The 21,099-nt window shown below is 27.4% G+C and overlaps 1 protein-coding gene across 13 annotated transcripts in view; it reads right to left on the bottom strand.

Annotated features, from left to right (window-relative positions):
* Window positions 1–5,460: 5,460 nt before the first annotated feature.
* LOC107442217 (peroxisome proliferator-activated receptor gamma coactivator 1-alpha) overlaps window positions 5,461–21,099 on the bottom strand; it is a 68,615-nt gene continuing 52,976 nt past the window's right edge. For all 13 annotated transcript variants that reach the window (XM_043056150.2, XM_071177091.1, XM_071177087.1 and 10 more), the window contains 3 exons: window positions 19,615–19,670; window positions 18,866–18,946; window positions 5,461–15,959 (listed from right to left, as the gene is read on the bottom strand). In XM_043056150.2, coding sequence (XP_042912084.1) covers window positions 15,838–15,959; window positions 18,866–18,946; window positions 19,615–19,670 — 259 coding nt within the window. In that variant the 3' untranslated portion in view covers window positions 5,461–15,837. The remainder of the gene's footprint in view (window positions 15,960–18,865; window positions 18,947–19,614; window positions 19,671–21,099) is intronic.

Here is a 21,099-nt window from a genome sequence, read left to right as displayed (position 1 = left end):
TGCAAAAACATTAAAGAACGTAAGAATAATATTCAATAAAATTATAGGTTACTTTGAATCTTTGATTTCCTAGAAATGCACTTTTAAATCGTTACTTTTTTTGTTTAGTACTTGTACTTTTGCTTGTACTCTTTACTCGTTACTTTTTAAAATAAGAACTTTTTACTTGTTACTTTTTTTTAAATTACTTGTACTTTTACTCGTTACTTTTTAAAAATAACGTTGCCATGTATGCTGATGATATATGATATATTTTTAAACTGATATATTTTTCAAATTTTTGTTCATTCTTAAAAATTTGAAGTTTATAAAGGCAAATAATACTTTAAAAATAATAATTTTATCAACACATTGTAATGATTGGCTCAAACTAATTTCATTTTTAAATTTTACAGTACATTCCGTTTTTAAAATATATTTGTGAATTGCCAGGTAACACATATATAATATATGGCCATCCATACCAAATTTAATTTATCAAATACTAATCTTCAAGAAAATAAGCTTTATGGTGATATTAGTTTGCTGAAAGTTTTCTAGTTTTATTATGATTAAAAAAATTATTATACACGTAAGCAGAGGTTTTATAAAAATGCATTTTCTTTCAGAAATTTTTGTTATTGGCTCACATAATTAACAACGCATTTAATAATAAGCAGCGAGCTTTAGTATTTAAAAAATTCAAATGCAGTACTATACTATTGGAATTTTTCTAGCGTAATGAATCATTATATTGTTCAAAATCACAGTAACCATAATATGATACTAAGCTGCACCATATTATCGTATTACTAAAACTTGATTACACAATACAAAGGTTCAACTTGTACAGAAACATAGTTAAGTTCAACACTTTATTTGGGCAGCATCAAATTGCACTTTATTATGCACTGCTCGAAATTTCTCGGAAAAAATGGTTAAATAACAATTTATTTAATCCTTATTTTACCATATTCAAATAAAATAGTCAAATAATCATAAATAAGATGGTATCCGAACTGTTAACAGTGAGAAAAATTACTTTCCCATAATACGGTTAAACGACCATAATTTTATCGCACCAACTAGGCCTACCTAATGAAGCCACTTAGTTCCTCGCAGCGGAGTACATATTATAACTAACTAATGTAAGGCATCTCTGTCCATCTCATGACGGACAGAACGGGGGTTCGAGTCCCAGTGTTGACAATATTTCCCCCCTTCCCTTCAACACATGAAGAGTATCCTGCTCCTCCCAATTTGTGACCCAGAGTTATTAGAATACAATACTATCATTCACGCTTCGATGGCAAGCACCATAAAGCTGATAAACTATATCCAATGTCCAGTTAAATTTATTTTTCACGGTTTTAAAACCGTGCTAGTTGAAAATGGTTTAAAAAAAAACGTATGTATGGTTTTTTTAACCACACCAGTTGCAAAAGGCTTCAAAACCATAAATGTAAAAAATGTTCTTTACCGTAAACTTTAGGGTTAATTGGATGGACAGACTGCTGCTGGTTATTTTACCATAATTTTGGAATGAAAATTCTAACAGTGTACACAATACTATGATTCAACTTGCACAGAAACAAAGTTGAGCTCAATACTTTATTTGGGTAGCATCAAATTTGCACCATAGTATGGTTCTAAGAACTGATATTATGGTTCAACGTTGGACCATATTTTCTAAGAGTGTAATTAACAAATATACAAAAGCATATTTCGGATTTTAAAACATTTTCTTGGACATCCTATATGAGTTGTCTGGATTTTTTTTCTTTAATAAATAAACTAATTTTAATAAATAGACTAATTTTCTATTTTTATTAAGAAAGACACTGACTTCCTGATGACTTATATATGATGTTAAAGAAAATATAAATACATTGCATGCATTATATACGTACTATATTACATTAGGCATAATATATTTCATGTAGTTCACATATTATATGCCATTTAAACATTTTCCTTTATATGTAATTAGAATTTAAAATTGTATTTGTATAACTTTTACCTTTTTTATATATATTTTTAATATGCATAATAGGAATTTTATTTAAATTTTTCTTCTATTTTTTGCTCAAAAATTACTTATTGTCAACTCATATAGGATGTTGAAGAAACAAATATATATATACATTTTTGCATGTACTATATATGTACTGTATTGCATATACATAATGCTTTACGTCTGATTAACTTCATACATTTTACTTTTTATACCAAAGGAATTATAGATTAAAGTATTTGTATTTATTTCAGTATTATGTTTTTTTTTTATAGATTTGACATGAAATTGATTTTTTCAACTTTTTCGTTTAGGTTCATATAAAAATTTCAGAAAATTTAGTGGAAATTTTTTTTTGGTAAATATTGAAGTAGGTTGCTCTGTAAAAGAAATTTTAAATAAAAACTTAGAGCAATAACTTATGAGTCAAATTTCAGTAAAATTTTATTAAATGTTGAAACAAATAGAAGAAAAATTAATAACTATCTTACATGTGTAATATTGCCAACAAAAGTAATTTATCGCAAACATTTCAAATGAGCAAACATAAAACATATATGTAAAAGTCTACTTATGGCGCAGTTCATATAATTAAAGTTATTTTTTTTTCTTCTTTCCATTAACATAATTTGTTTCCTGAGAAACGACAAACTTTGAAGCTAAACCTCTCAATAGTATGCGCAAATTTTTTAAAAAAAATGTATAATCAATATTGAGTTTGATATATTTAATAATATTGACAGTAATTAATATTGAATGTATAATTAATATTGAATGCCTAATTATATTTAACAAATGTTAATTATGGCAAATAATCATTAGCACAAAAAACGAATCGAGTAATTTGAAGTATTGCGAAAATAGAAACAAGGGTGTAAAAATTTGTATAAAAAGTAATTAAATTAAAATTGTAAAGGCCACAATTTCTCAAACTGATATTTCCAATTCGTGAATTCTAATTTTCATTATAATTTGTAGGGACATACAATTTACTTCTTTCATGGAACAAAAGTTCCTTTCAAGATCAAACGATTCTTATCGATAACAGTTCGAGTTCCTTCATATGGTCAACTCTTCACCAAATTTAAGTAAAGTTACTTTTGGTAATTAAAGTTTCTGTTCTACAGAATGTTCAAAATGTATGAAAACGGAAGGATACATTGAAAAAAAAACACATCAAAAAATTTGCAAATAAAATATTTTTAAAAAAGATGGTTTTTAAGTGATGTCATATTCGACCCCATTATCTTACCCCAGTGGGGAAGTGGCCCTCTTCATAATCTTAAATAGAAGCCCCATTTTTTCATAAATTAATTTGGATTTACCAGAAAAAAATACCCCAGTTTGACATGCAAGTTGCTATATTTTGATTCATTAGTGGCACTGTAGTTGCAAAATAAAAATGGCGTAAAAATTGTTTAAAATAAAGACACCTCGAGATATTACAGTCTTGTAACATATTTTGAAAAATCTGGCGCTATGGCTCAGTGGTTAACGCTCTGAACTGTCATTGAGAAGAACTAGGGTTCGGTCCCAAGTANACTAGAGCCCTCTGAAACATATCAATAACAGTGAAGTAGAAATATATAGTAACTCCTTAACATACAAAAATTGCTATTTTAGTTTGAAAAATTACATGACAATCAGCAACTGTTTAGATAATTGTTTTTTATTTGATAAGAATTTTGCATTTTATAGCATAAATAACAGCAATTATAAATAAAATTCTGATGATGAGTTAATTAACTCTTTTTCCAAAAAAAATAAATTAAAACCCTTTTTAAGTGATTGCTTTTGTTTGCGATATCTTTTATGTTTGCTATATTTAGTCGTTAGGCCATCTTCAAACATCTTGTGACAAATCCTATTTTTTCTTCCTTGCAAGCACAGAATGTAAGTTTTGAATATATTCCCTTCCAGTTTCTCTGATGTTGTAACACTTATGTATACTAATAATCATCGTTAGAAAAACAGTCACCTTTATAGTAACTAATTTTTAACAAAAACTTACTTCTTACAAGAATCGCGATAGTTGATCTTAAAATTGCGTGAATATGAATAACAATTATGGATTTTGAAATCACATGAATATGAAACTAGATATATGATTTTGAAAATGAGAAAATACAAACTGGGATAGAGAATTTTTAAAATGCGTAAATACAAATCACGATTCATAATTTCTAGATCGCATAAATAAGAATTATGATGCATTAATTTTAGAATGCGTGAATGCGAATCCCAATGCCTTATTTTAAAATCACGTATAAATACGAAAATCAATGTTTGATGATATAAACCGCATGAGCAAATCAAGAATTTTAAAATTGCGTGAATACGAATCGCTACATAGGTTTTTAAAAAGGAATAAATACGAATCACAATATTGGATTTTTAAATCTCGTAAATAAGAATCTCAACATACAATATTCAAATCGCGTGAATAAGAATCGCAACACGCAAATATGAAAAGCTATGTTTATTAAAATCGTGTGAATAAGAATCGAGATATTAGCAGATTCCAGGCTTTGGACCTCTAAAAGGCTTGTCAGAAGCAGCGTCGTTTGAACTACAAAAATCGGATCTATCTGGAGAGCGGGTTAAAAATTCGGAAAATCTTATCTGCTGCGTATGAAAGGGGAGAAAATAGCTAAAATAAGTAAAAATGAGAAAGGATTGGTAGCTATGTAGTTTGAATTTTCCGTTTCTCTTTGAAAATCGGTGAATTTTCTGAAAAAGCGGAATACTTATAAAAAAAAGTGAATTTTTTAGAAAATCTGAATTTTTGATAAAAAAGCTGAAATTCAAGAGATGAAAGTGAAAAAAGCGGAAAAATCTCATCCCCGCTCTTCATAATCTTAAATAGAAGCCCCATTTTTTCATAAATTAATTCGGATTTACCAGAAAAAAATACCCCAGTTTGACATGCAAGTTGCTATATTTTGGTTCATTAGTGGCACTGTAGTTGCAAAATAAAAATGGCGTAAAAATTGTTTAAAATAAAGACACCTCGAGATATGACAGTCTTGTAACATATTTTGAAAAATCTTTCTAATGATCTGGCGCTATGGCTCAGCGGTTAAGGCTCTGAACTGTCATTGAGAAGAACTAGGGTTCGGTTCCAAGTAGCGGCTTGTTAGCTTCAGAGCGATACGTACTAGCTTGTCTGGGAAGTAAAGGCGACTTGTGCGCAATGCCGATCACATTACCACAATCTCGCTGTTAGTCACGAAATTTTAAAAACCTCCATGGCGGGTAGTAGCAGTAGTATTTTTTTATCTAATGATATCAAATTCTACCCTCCCTGTTTCATCCCAGCCAGCCCATGTAAACATGGCTAAGTTTTACATACTGTCAATCATTAAGTGTTTAATAAAAATTTTAAACATCAATTTATTTATTTTTGTTGATAGGTGAGTTGTACAAGCGTAAAACAATTACTATACACATAAATAAGAGAACAGAAATAAGTAAAATTTAATTTTATTTTTGCATACAGAGAATAACAGCAATTATAAAACATGTATCACAGACAATTACATCAATCTTCTATAATTAGAACTCGATTCTAATATATATGTGATACAAAACTAGAAGTGTTCATGCTAAGAACATAAACAAAACATGAACACACTTCAAATTATAAAATTAAAACACATATTTTGATTAATAAGTTTTCACTAGGGAATTTTTCCCACATGAAATTATAATGTGTAGTTACTTTTATGTTAGGAACAAATAATAGGAGTATGCAATACCATATACTTCAAAATGTACAAATGTTTACTAATCAAAACTAAGAGCCTCAACATAAAAATAATAATGCATTTCTTAATTGCTTTATCTGAGAAACTTACATTGTTTCTAATTCTTTGAATATTTATTATTCTCTTTTCTCAAAAATGAGTTGAAATTTTAACCTAGTTTTTACTTTCTTTAAATTTGCAGATGTATGCAAAGTTGCTTCTTCTGAAACAGTTAATACAAATGTAAAATAAGATTAAAATGAATCAAGGCTGAAATGAAAAAGTTTTTGGTCAAATAACTAAAAGAAATTTACAAAGCAAAACAATAAGTATAGTATAATATAATATGCAAAAGGTTTTGGCTTTTTTAAAAATTATCAAAAGTGTATTTTAGAATTTTAATTATACTATTGAATTCAGCAAAGAAAAAAAAAACAATAAATCAGAAGGGATAAAACTTTCAAAAGATGTGTATTTTGCATAACATATTACTACACATTCATTGTTTAGCTTTATGGGTGTGGAATTGGCTATACTATAAAACAAGAAAGTAATTCGGAAAATTTTTTTAAATATTTCTTTCTTGTAATTGAAAGATTAAATAGAAAAAGATAAAAGTCTCAAATCTAAATTAAAAAGGAAAAAAAAATTTAAAAATTTTATATTCATTAAGATTAAAATATAATTATTATTATTCATTAAAATATTGAGGTTTCGTTCGAGAGGTACAGATAAATAAAAAAGGGATAAAAATCTTTTTTTTAAAACATTACTTGTTATATGTGTTATTGTTTACAAAATATATTTTTTAATCAAAGTAAAAATTGACAGACATGGAAGAGACTACTCTATTATGATTACCTGACAGTTACCTCTAGTGTTGCCTCTTGAGTACTAGTGTTGGTATGAGTTAGGACCTTCATTATAGTATTTGCATGGACAAGACAAAATAAGATCTCTTACCAAAACAATGTCAAAAGACCAAATAAATCCCTTTATGCTAATGATTCATTGTAATAGCCAAGGAGTATTTTCAACAAGATAATGCATTCTGCTGGATTGGTTTGAGAGACACGATGGAAACTTCACTTTGTTGTGGAAGCCCTCACCATCTCCAGATATTAATTCTATTGAGCATTTGCAGAATGAGATCGGGAAAAAAACATCCATATCTAGATCCAAAATTATGTTATCTCACACTATTGGTAGATGCAATGAATGTGTTACAAATGACATATTAACAACTCGTAGAGCTCATGCTAACAAAAATCATTGCTATGTTTAAAGAAAAAGGCTGACCAAATGAGACATTGGCATCAGATTCGATAACTATATTTAAATTACTTTGTAAATAATCTAAACAAATAAGAAATGAAACTTTGACAAGCAAAACTAATTTTTCTTATTTTGTATTACAAAGCACCTTTCAATGAATTACAGCAGTAAGTAAGAATAAAAAATTTCCTAAATTAAGTTATTTTTATACAAACTTTAAAGTGGAAACACCTCTTTTTTTTTTTTAAGAGCAACTGTAGAAATAAATTCTCTTATTTAAGATTACAGACTGAAAACAGTAACTGTAAGACATTAACAACTGCAAAGATTACATTTCATTACTCAACTATATTTTTAAAAGAATTTAAGAGTACTTTTTCTAAGGCTTCACATAAGATTATTATTTTTATTTATTTTTTTGACATAAAGAAATATAAGCATGTTTTTAATTTGTAGTCTATGAGTTAAAGAGTGACAGAACAACACTGATTTTATGTTACTTGCTTAGAGTTGAAAACATTTTAATCCCACTTTCAATAAATAAATAAAAAAGTACTTCTGAATTTCAAAGTTGATTCCAATCTCGTAAATAAGAATCTCNTTTTTTTTTTTTTTTGCAACAAAAACTAGTCATTCTGAAGGCTACAGATTTCAAAAAAAGTGCTTAAAAGGAAAAATTAGGAGCAATTTTACGCAGAGTTGAAAGTTTGGAAAGTTGATTATTGAATTGTTTCAGAATAAAAATTGAAACATTACCAATATCGGTAAAAAATCGTACTACCAACTTAAATCAGAATACAATATATTATGCTTGAGACATTTTATCATATGAGCAGGCTAAATTAGCTAACTAAAATATATATGTATATATATAAAAAAAAAGGAATATTAGTAAACTTGTAGCATTGCTTAACCCACTGGCTGATTTGACATTTTCATTTTTACTGCTTCGAAATGTTTACATTTTTTTACACAACTTTGGTTTAGACTAATTGTCCCACCCTTAAATCAGAACACTGTGGTATGGAGGGTCATTGTTCTCCTAGATCAGGGTTGGCGAACCTTTATACAACAACGTGCCATTTTTTCTAAAAAACTGTTTAATGATGTCATAGACGTGCCGTCAAGTAATTTTGACTTCGTGATTATTGGGAAAATACTAATACTAAATACTATCAACTCAAAACTATTTACATTGAAAAAAAAATACATTTTGCAACGTCTCAGTTATAGGCGTAATTCAACTTAAAGTAATATCAGTGTGACTTCTATTGCTGCAGATTATATGACAAATAACTTATATTAGGTTGTAAGATGTTAGTTTAAGCAAGACTGTTAATTTTTTTTGCTAGTTACTTATTGTTAACTTGTTTTTTTATGGTTATTAATTGTTTTTTTTAGCATTAATTGTTAATATTTTTATTAATAGTTGTTTGTTATTTTGTTTGTTTTTGTGATTTTTAATTTAATTGTTACATAAGCTTCATAATGTAATAACATTTGTGTAATAACAATTCATAGTGCAATAACAATTGCGATCGGTGGGGTGCCCAAAATATTGTGTCACGTGCCATAAGTGGCACGCGTGCCATTGGTTCGCCATCCCTGTCCTAGATAATCTAATTGAGAGTTGCCACTCACATCTGGAAAAATCATTACCTGTGTTTTTACTGCACATATTATATACAATACATTAAGAGGAAACACACAATCACTGCACTCTTATGTGAGCTATTGGAGGATAACTATGCTAGTTTTAATTGCTGGAAAAACATAAAGAAATAAGGAACGGCATAACATTACCTAAAACAAATACCACTACAGTAAATGAAATAGCTGAAATATCATCTTTAAATGTCCCACAGATTGGGCTTTGAGAGCTCAGCATTTTTTAAGACAAAAATAAGAAATAAAATTCCACGTATTTTCCCAGTTTGTAAGGAAAATTTCAAAATTCCCTGCATTTCTTCAGTTATTTTAGATGATTTTTAAATTCTCTGTATTTTCCAGGTTTTTCTATTCTTCCTGGGGGGACCGGCAACCCTGTAATTTTAGAGATGGACGATTAGGAGCACCCCAAAAAATCCAAGGCCATTTTTACAGGATTGTTTGTTAATTACGGGATTGTAAAATATTGAGTGAGGATTTTCATGTGCATTTGGGAGGATAAAAGAGTGTGACTTTCTATGGACAGAACCGCCGGTGGGTTAAAAATAAGAGCACCTATCAATTCAGTATATAGGAACATACATCAATATGCTTTATCATATAAAACAACAATGTTAATTCAACATTGCTGAATATAAAAGAAAGCTGAGCAGATATAAAATTTCAAATAAAAACAAATATTACAACTATATACAAAAAAAAGCAACATTTAAAAAAAAATGCTCACAAAGAAAAAAACATATTTCAAATTTATGGTTTCAATTTTCCCTCTTTTAAAACTGCACATTTTATAAATCTTTAGGAAAGAAATATTTTAATTAATGGGCTTAACAAAATAACACTATTCATTAGACTAACTAATTTTTGGTGAAAAGAGTTTTTCTTTCTTTTTTTTTTTGAAACAAAAAGCTCTAGTAGTATATGTTTTCGTTTTAAGAAACATACACTCTGAAGATAACAAAACATAATAACTATCACAAATTTTTTGAGAGTTTAATTTTTATAGCCAGCTGTAATTTAATGTGACTTGCAACGTAGGTTAAAAACATATGGATCTCATTCTAATTGGTTAAATCAAAAATAAACCGAGATATATTTTCCTTCACCACAAATTAGATCAAACTTGATTTAAGACTCATGATCATAATTGGTTATAAAGACTATGTACACATGGCTTTAAAGACCCACAAATAATTATGGATCTTTGAGTTTAAAAATGCTTTTGCTTATAACTGAAAAATTACTAAAATTACTTTCACATAAAAACAAAAGCTAAATAAAAACTTACAATGGAAATTTTGCTTACATATAAGTTAAAGGTAGGTTAAGAACGATTAGGTTTACAGTTCATCTAACAATACTTAAAATTTAACTGTAGTTGTGTATCCAGATCTACCTTCTTAATGGTTTTATATTAACAAAAACACAGTAATGCTAAGGTTTTGTTTAATAGAAATTAAGTTAAAAAATAAGACGTAAACATTTACTGGCATATAGGAACTTGAAACAAAATTAACACATTTAAATATCTAAATTAAAAAAAAAAAAACTAACATAGATACATACTTAACACTATTATTTTAGCAAGCTCCATATTACAACTTACAAACAAAAATCTACAGCAATAAAATAAATTTGAGCAAAAATACTCTCCCTTACAAATTTTAAAGAGGGAATTAATAGAGAATATTAAAAAAATAAACAATACAAAATGAAATCAAAACAATTTATACATTATTTAAAAAATAAACAATACAAAATAAGATCAGATTAATTTCTACATTTTTATATAAAAAAAAAACAAAACAGAATGGTGCTCAGTTGTTTTAACAAATAAAAATATGTTTCGTAACTGGAATAAGTGCTTTGTTTAAAAAAAAAAAGCTTAAGAAAAATAAATATATATGAAGTTCAATACATACCATAGACTTTCGATTAACTGGGTTCAGATCATCCATTACACCATGTCTTTAAAGTAAGACAAGCCCACAGAGATACTTTAAGGCAAAAATTAAGTCACGGTGAACCCTTAAGGCAAACATTAAGTCACAACAACACGCCAAAAAAGTTAATTACGTGATGCAAGAAGATAAAGGCTTAAAAAAAAAATCATGTTGAGTCTTGAAATGAATAATTGATTGGTGGTCTAGTACTACAAAAATTTTATTTGGACCACCATAAAATTATTATTAGAGGTCACTGAACTAGCAATCCATGTAAATGAATGGTATGCAGTTTGTTTTTTTTAATTTTTAGTTTCCTGTTTTGGTTTGTGTTATAGTTATAACATGCCATATTTCATGACGATTATATACAATTCCCATTCCTTGCATTGTAATGTTTATTTAAATTCATTTTATTACTTTTCTTTGAAAAAATCTGATAGATACACATAAACTGACCATAGAAAATGTGAATGGACTAGTTATATCATTCAGTAACTAGTCCAGTACGACCAATGGCTAAACTTTCTTAATTTCTACCCCTAAAAATGATGTAAAAAACTACAATTAAATAATTTCTTTTATAGTACTAGTATAATTTCAAATATAAATACAGCATTAAAATTAATATCTATCCTCTTCTTTTTGTATCAAAATTAGTAAACAACTGTACTTATAATTATAAATTTTGTAGGATTTTTTTGAAATTTTTCATCAAATTTGGATAAATATGATTATTTTGGCTATTCGCTAAATCCCTATCAATCGAGAGTCTAAAGTATTTTTAATGGGAGATGTCTTAATTTCTCTTTTAAAAGAGTGAAACGTATAACAAGAATGTAACATTCTTTAGCTAATATCACCATTTACATCATATTTTGATTGTTTTGCAATACCTATATACTATAATATATGAAGTACATGTCATACTCCTCTAAAATTTTTCAAAATACAAATACTAGAAAATATATTTTATACAAATGACTTTCACTAAAACATAAATTTTTTAGGTTTTCACTTTTCTAAATAATAGCAACAAAATATATACATATATGCATGTAAGCAGACAAAACTTGAAGAACTAGCAAATGTAGAACTGCTCAAAATAATATTAGAATTTTTTTTTCTCTCCAAAATAAAAAATTACAGAATTTTTAATCAGTTCATTTGTGCACAAAATATTCTTAAATCATAGAACAAATGCTTTTTGCATAAATCAATTTAAATCTTTCTACTAAAAAAAATTTTTTAAATAAAAAAGTAGTGTATTATTATTGAAAATTTGAGTTAGTAAAGAGATAAGTTAGCTTACAGGTATGAATAGTTAAAAAGAGTAAAAAAAAATTTTTCTACTTTAATTTTATTATAAATTAAGAATACTTAATTTGGGGCACACAACCTTTCTTGCAGAAGGACAAGAAGAAATAATAATTTTGCTTTAAAATTTAATTAAATTTAGATTTTTTGTAAATAACGTAATAATTATCTAATTTTATAGGAACAATATCAATGTCTCAAAAATTAAAAGGCAGAAAACAGTCAATTACATAATGTATGAAGTAAATGTATACATATACTTAAATTAAAAAATTTGTAATTTTGTGCAAATTTTCTTTTCTGCAATAAAATAGTTTTTTTGATTAAATTATAGAAAGTTTTTAATTTTTCTCATTAAAAATTAATTTATATTTTTCACTTCATCAATTTTTTAACTATGTTGCAAACGCAGTAAAAATTTCGATAAAAAAAATAAAAATTAATTACATTTCTAATACTCAATTCGGGAACTATGTATTTCAAAAGACACAGTTACTAATAAAAAGAATTTATAACTGTTAACAGTTATAATTATTTTTATTTGGGTAGTGGGTGAGAGTCACACTTTTGACTATTTAAGAGCTGTAATTCGCCCTTAAAGCACAGGTTGTGCACCCATAATTTAATTTTAATAATATTTTATCACAAGGGGAGAAAATTAACTATTTTTATTACACATTTATATAATGTAAAGCAATATAATAAACAAGCGCTTTTTTATGCATTCAAAATTAAAATAATGAGTTTAATCAAACAAGCAATTATTTTCACACAAATAACATTCTTTTTAGAAAAAAATACACATAACAAGATATAAATATGGAGCAGTATAAAGTAAGGAAATGAAATAAGGTACTATGTTTTAAAAAAAAAGCAAAATCTATGCAAACTATAAATTAAAAAAGAAAAATGAAATATATTTCAGATATAGTTATTACTAAACAACGTACAAAAATAAACACTTCAAACCTGTTTAAAATTTGCAGTACATACACTATGTAAATCAACCACAAAGACAACTGGTTTTCTAAGATTATAAATTAAAATGTTTGAGACTTGTAATGTGTGTAACACAACTTGGCACATTTGAGCAGGACATCACAAAATTTTTACGAAAGACAGATGCAGACTAGAGATGAGTTTGGACTTGTTTAAAAAAAATTTATTGTAATTCAAAATCGCCTAAAATATTTTTTTTTTTGAGCTTAAGATTATTTAAAACATATCTGAGTAATAAACTAAATTCTGGGATCTTTAGTGATGAAATAAAAAAAATAATAATAACAATTTCTATCACTTCCATGAAAAAAAGCAAGTAAATAAAAATAAAAGGAAGAAATTATTCAGTTTCTCTAGTTCAAGGTAGTTTAATAGCCAACTCAAAACTACTTTGAATAATAGAAACTGATAATGAATCAAACATTGGCTAAGCCTATCTCATCTCTAACACAAACACAGGTTAAGTACACAGACATACCATTTTACGTTGATGCAGGATAAAATGCTCGTAACAATCAAAATATCTTATGGCAGTGGAGGAATTTTTAGGAATGTTTCCGAGAAATCTAGATTTTTGAATTTCCTTCAATCCCCTATGATTGTCAATGAGTTTGCATATATATATTTAAAAAAAAAAGATTCAGATAATGAAAACTAAATTTTTATTTATTTATTTGAAGTTATCGGTTTGATGAAAAATTATGACACTTTGTGACGAAGGGAAGTAAAAAATATTTGGGGGGGGGAGTACATCATTTTATGGCAGATCCCTAACTTTTTAAATTTGGAGTCGATAAAAAGTTGGCACTATAGTCACACATTTAACAAAAAATTTTCAGCCAAACTGAAAAAGATTTAAGTCTTTCAAAACAAGCCTAAACTTCAATTTTTTTTAATCAAAAATTTTAATTTAAACTTTTTTTAAGAATATAAATATAAAACAAATTTTAGTTTTCAAATTCAAATATGTTTTCTGAAAAACATAAAAAACTTTATTTTCATTAACAAATAAAAAAAATTTTCAATTTTTTATCCAATCTATTAAGGTACATTTTTAGGTAGATTTGAAAGGGTATGTTACATTTCATATACGTTTTTTTTCCCTCTAACTTGATAATTTTTACCTTTCTGAACTTGAAAATTTTAAAATTTGATTTATATTTATGCTTTTAGAAAAATTTTCTATTCTTGACCAACAGTAAAAAGTTTTAGATACCAAGTTGGGTCTATTTCATCCAAAAGACCTATTTATTTTTCAACTTGATTAAAAAAAAATTAATATATTTATGATATAGATGGGAATTTATGATATAAATAAAAAATTTGATATAGATATGAGACCACAATGACAAATTCCATCAATTCTGAATTTTTAGAACAAGTTTTGTGACACACTTTAATTGCCATAAAGACAAACAATAAAAAACTGTGAGTACTAAAGAGATACAGAAAAAAATAAACATATAATTTAAAGCCTTTTTTATATCAATCAAATATTTTCCGAAAATTAAATTTGAAATGTATAAAGTATTAATAGTTCTAAAAAAAATAAATAGAATTTATATTAATTAGCAATATTTTTATGATATAATCAATTTATATGTACACTGCACAATTTATTCTATTCGAGCTAAAATTTAGATATTTATTCTAATCAATCAGTTATAAATTTTTATTCCTATCAATCAGATAATTATTTTCCAAAAGCTCATTTCAACTATAGAAGTTTTTATTTGAAAGGAATTTAAACTTGTGTGTGTCACTATTTTAAATAAAACATATTTACTACAGTAAGTTTAGCAGAAAATAGTTTTGGCAAGACAATAGCAAGAATTGATATGCCTGGTCAAACAAGGAAAATTTTAAAAATGGGTTAAACTTAATTAAAACTTTTAACTATTATGCTACTAGGGCAAAAAAAAAAAAAAAAACACGATTGGAAACTGGTTTCCAACGAATAAAAGCAAATGAGTTGTACAATACGTGTGATTATTAGTTGAAGGATGGATATGCATAATCCAATTCCACGATATGTCAAATAATATATTTGTTCAATCCAAAAACTTGAAAAGCTAAACAAAAATGATTAAATATCTCATTAGACAAAAAAATTTCAGTGTTATTAATAAAAATCCTGAAAATCATCTAGAAAATCATTTTTGTGCTTATTATTTTAGGCATTTTGGGTGAATATTACAAGCATACTTATAAATGGTTATAACATTAAAATGTGGACTAATGTGCGTCTCCAATTACAATTGAATTTTTTCTTATCTCTTTAAACGAAAAGAAACAAACATGGTATGTAAATCCTTAGTATTCAACATAAGGGATCCATCATAAATTTTTTAAGGACAAATTTTTTTTGTCTAAGACTAAGATTGGTGTTTTCAAGCTATTATATAGCAATTTTAAAATTTTAGGCAAAAAGAAAGTAATGCGAAATATTTGGAAAAAATTATCCTTCAGTTCTAAAACACAACCGTAAGAACTCAAAACTTAATAGAAAATAATCTAAATTATAAGAATTGTTAGAAAACACAATGTTCGGTAGAGTCTAAATATTTCTTTTAATGTTTATAAACATCCCTTTAATATGTTCAGAATTAAACAATAGCATCGAATCTACTTTTAACAATTTATCATACACTTTTAAATTTAAATTACTATTTATATGCATAGTAATAAACTTTTTGATAAATATGCTTAGATATAAACAGCTTCTTGTAGCCTCATTTAAGACAAAATTTTGAAAAGTTTTAATTTAATTTCAGTCCTTATAGTTTAAAAACTGAAATTCTGGCACTAAAGTTGCATCTTTTCAAATTGGTATTTGGCAATTTAGCGACTAATTAAGCTCATTTGAAGTTACAGGAATGTAGAAGATCAAAACATATCATTTATAAGCTAAGCCACGTCTTTGCTGAGCTGCCTTCAATTCACGGGCAAAATCAAAATCATCATCTTTTTTGGGAGAATAGCCATACGAATATCCAGTCTTTTCAGCGAAATTTCCATCTAAAAAAATTTAAATAAACATACATAAATATATCTATCTATCTATATATATGTAAACAATGAAACCTCTTGGGAGCAACCACTCTCCGTTCCGCAGTAAAATGGTCATTGATGGAGGTTGGTCATTCTTAGAGATTACTTCCATTGACTTTAAGATTGTTATCAAAGGTACATGATTTTTGCGCAAATGCTTTTAATTTTAGCTACTGTCATTTTCTTGTTGTGAAAATGCCATTTCTGTTAGCATCATGAAAAGACGTACCAATGAACAAAATTTAGTGTCTCTAAAAATGATCCCAACTGTTATAATTATGTCTAAAAACAAATTTACCAAGTATGAATGATAAAGCTATTTTAAATAAACAAACAATTATGTCTTTTGTTTAAGCTAGCACTTAATTTTATACCATAAAAATCCATTAGCTTTAAAAGAGAAGAGGCGTGTTTTTTTTTTCTAAAATAACTTTTTTTTTCTAACTTAACTTTCAACACTAGAACTAAATCATTGATAACATCGTCTTTAGTGTACTCTGACTGCAACATGAGGTTGTATNTATTCCAGAAATATGAACATTTTTTTACAAATAATCCAAATAAAGATTTGTGCATTACAAATATTAAACTAACTATTTATTTCAGCAAAATTTCCTCATGAACTATTTAGACTAACAAGTATATCTTATTTTCAAATATGTACTGTTTATTTAAATCTTTCTATCACCAGAGTGTCATTGATATTATTTCCACAGTCATTTCGGATATAACAGTCATTGTCATCTTAATTCAGAAGACAAAAACATTCAGCAACTTTTATTTATAAAATTATAAGTTTTTAATTTATAATCCCTTGTATGAAAAAGTTGATATATTAAATATATATAATGCAAATTTTTAAAACTATTCGCTTTCCATTAAAATTTTAATTAGGCAAGTCAAATATTAAGAAACAAAGCTCGTCTGCATTTAATAATGGGATGCTATACTTAATATTTCTCAAATACGAGCAAATGCTTAGAACAAAATGACTCTTTGTCATTTCTTCCCAAGTGCATTTTAAAGGTCATCATTATTGTTCCAAATTATACTTATTTCATATTATATTTGTCTCGTATTATATTTATTTATTTCTCATTATATTAACTTTATAATAAAACTTTTGCTTACATAAAATGACATACTAAAAAATATTGTGCAATACAAATAAAATTAAAGTAAAAAAAACAAAAAGATTATGACAGTCATTAAACTATACTTTTGATACTAATAAATTTATCAACATAAAATCACTTTAATCAGCAAAGGATAGCATTCAATAAATATTATACAATAAAATAAACTTTTTCTTCCCTGTTTTGATTCTTAAAATTTAGAGAAATAACTTGTATCAAAAAAATATCAAACTATGACAAATTTTGATTTTTTTTTTTTTTTTAAATATTAGTAAAAAATTTTACTCACAGGTGACAAATTTTCTGGAAACATTGTTCGCACGCTTAGGTATATTATAAGGGTTTGGGTGCAGGGTCCGAGCAGTATGGCTTAAGATCTAAAATTTTCCATTTGAAACTTTTGAGTAGTGCTTTGGTTTGAAGCAATGTGTGAGGATGTCGTGTAACAAGCAAATTCCACTTATCAGCAAGGCTCTATATTGCATGCCTTTTCCATACCTTTTTCGCAAGCTTTTACATGAAGAAAGCATATTTTGGAAAGCACTTTACATCTGACGGTTTTCTAAATCAACTCAGACATTATAAAGACATACTGATGAAACAAGGATCACCATCAAAATAACGAATGCACACGAGTTAAAAGGAATAAAGATTTCAACTAGCTGGGTATCCTCCTTGCTTAAACAAAATGGATGTACTAAACTTCTCTGCACAAGTTAGCAACCACAGTGCAACCTCGACAATCCGGACTGCTGGGGGGTTTGGAATGTACGGATTTCTGAAATTTCCGGATTTTAGATACCTTACTAAAATTGATAGAATTATCCAAGTTTCAAATTCGCCAGGCCAATTTTGCGATTAAACGCGCGAGTGTAGACCTTAATTTTAACAACTTAACATAAATATACACTTTAAATAATAAATAAGAGACATTAAAAATCAAACCTTTGTCATTTTCCCCCTTAATTGATCGTTTAGATAACATAATATTAGCAATTAAAACTAAAAATATGGGCTTAAAACGCGAGCTGAATTTCAACTTATAACTGAAACAGACGCTTCTAGACTAGACTGTACCAGCTGATACTAATCCCTTTTTTGTTGGGGGATGAAAAAACTTGTCCCCACCTCCTATGCTTCAAGGTTAAGAAAAAACCAGTTTTCATTCTTCACAAGGGGGAAAAACAAGGTGGTAGAAGAATTCCTCCTCCTGCACGCCTTATATATGGAAGAATATAGAGGGGAATCCTCTCTATATTCTTCGTTATCTATACAGAGCTGATAAGAATGACTGGAATTTCCTTATCAGCTATGTGCTTTCATTCACTCCCCACCCCTACCTCTTCCTCTACTACTTCATTGCTGGAGTAGAGTTGCAGTTTTGCGCTCTTACATTAAAATTTTCATTTTAAGCAAATTTTTTTTTTTGAAAATTTTTTCTGACGAACTGGAAATAAGAGTCCGGATTTTTGAGATTTCCAGATTTTAGAAGTCCGGATTTTCGAGGTCGTACTGTATAAAAATAGGACAAAATAGAAAAACTAGGTATAAATGTACCATATTTTTATAATGAGATTTTGGAAGATCATTTAATTTCTTATTGATCAAACTTTATGGGTATTAAAAAAACAAAAAATGAGAAAATGTATTTTTTAGAGAGTTATACAAATTTCAGTCGGTTTACTAAGCTTAGAAAAAAACAGAAAAAAACAGAAAATGACTTCAAAAATATTATACCTAAATCACTGTAATTCACTTTCACAAATTCTCGCCTTCCACCAAAGTTGAGTTTAAGCTCTGGCCACCATTTTTGACCTTCTATATAATGAATAACATTATTACTATAAAAAATTATATGATATTATAGCATATATTATTTTTATTGAATAGAAAAATTCCATTAAATTCGAAAGATTCTTAGAATTGTTATTAACCATTTTCATTTCATTAATAGTTTTTAATTACACATAAGGATACAATACACAAACATTAAAAAACACATTATTGTTAATTAAACTTGCCTAAAATATTTTATTACTGTTAAAGTTTCGACTATACTAAATGATTATTAGAGTGCATATATCATCCACAGTCCCTAATATTTAATTGCAATTAGGTAACAAAATAACATTGAAAGCAAAAAAAAAATGGCAAAATTAAAATTAAAAAAAATTTATCTATTATTTAATATTTTTATGCATAATTCTTAATCTATTTTATAAATTATTTTATTAACAAACAAGAGGTAATGCAAAGTAACAAAAAAAATTACGATATATTTTAGAAATGTTTAGTTGATATAAAACATAAATACGTATCATTATACTGCATTACTGTAAAGCTAAATGAAATATTTCCAAATCAATAGAATATTCATCTATTCATTTTACAATTAACATATTATTAAAAAAATATCAGAAAAATAAGAAAAATGCATTTCAGCAAATTAAAATTAAATCGAAATCTTATAAACATAATGTACAAACCTTCAATAGCACGAGCAACATCAGAATGCTTCTTAAAAGTAACAAAGCCGTACATCCTATAAAGTGATTAAACAAAGTTAGACTTTGGACTAAAAACTATTTTCACAAAAAGAAATTATATTCATAATTAAAAAAGCAAGCTTGGTGTAACGACTATCTTGCTATTAACATTGTTGACCAGTTCATTTCAAATCCAAACGTTGCTTATCAATGATGAGTTAACTTGTCATTGCACATGCAATGTCTAGTTAACTCATTTTCAGTCAACAACATTGACGGATTCAAATTCTGACCCCCAAACTATGGGGATAGCTGTAATCAGGGAAATATAGTCCCCATAGTTTGGTAAATAAAGCGTCCCAAAGTTTAAAACAATCAAATTTTAATTTTCGCATATTTCGGCATATCTCAAGAGCTTTTTGAGCTAGTTAAAATTTTTTACACAAAATTATAAAATATAAAATTATATCACAGTTCTCACTCTTTTAACAAAGCAAAAATTAAGCACTTTTAAGGACTTTTTTTGAAAAATTAAGGACCTTAAAAATAGTATAAGTATTTATCATCGAATAAATATATACAAAAAGTGACAGTGCTTATTATTTTTGAAAATCTGGGTCAGGTTTTTTTAAAACATTTTTAAATTGTTAAAGATTAACGACATCTATGAAATATCCTATCTATGAATATACATCTGCATTCCCTTTTTAAACATTTCATTGAAATTGAATTGTAAAATTAGGAGCAGATATTAAAATTTGCATTTTTTTTCACATATTAAAAAAAGAGAAAATAAATAAATTTGAGATAAAGAAAGTAATATATTTCGCAAATAAAGTTTTTATACTTCGCTATTAGACATGCGTCACAAATTCAGCTGTGGGCCAATTTTGGTAAACATTCAGTTATGCCAAATATATATATATATATATATATATTTTTTTTTACGTGACGATTAAAACAAGATAAAACCGTCTATTATCAAAAACGTTCCAACCCTGCCGAATTATATTTTTTTAAAGTGCTTAAAAATATTTTTGAGTGCTTAAAAGGTACTTATTTTTTGTTGAATAAGTTGTCTATGCACCCTGTTTTAACACCAAATTTGGATAGTTATTACACCGCAGTTTTTACAGTGTAGTTTAACTGTTGATTGTTGTTGTTCATTTACGTCGCACTAGAGCTGCACAATGGGCTATTGGCGACGGTCTGGGCAACATCCCTGAGGATGATCCGAAGACATGCCATCACAATTTTGATCCTCTGCAGAGGGGATGGCACCCACGCTTCAGTAGCCCGACGACCTGCACGCGAAGTCGAGCACTTTATAGTCGAGCAGTTTAACGAGGACCCATACCGCACACCCTCGGTCCCTACGCACACTAATCCAAGTGGTCACTCACCCGCACACTGACCGCAGCCAGTGATGCTTGACTTCGGTGATCTGATGGGAACCGTGTCTTAACGATCAGTCCACTGCGGGAC

The sequence above is a fragment of the Parasteatoda tepidariorum genome, chromosome 2 (genome assembly GCF_043381705.1).
Source record: "Parasteatoda tepidariorum isolate YZ-2023 chromosome 2, CAS_Ptep_4.0, whole genome shotgun sequence".
NCBI lineage: Eukaryota > Metazoa > Arthropoda > Arachnida > Araneae > Theridiidae > Parasteatoda > Parasteatoda tepidariorum.
Note: the sequence above shows the minus strand (reverse complement) of the source record. Positions and strands in the feature narration are given on the sequence as shown.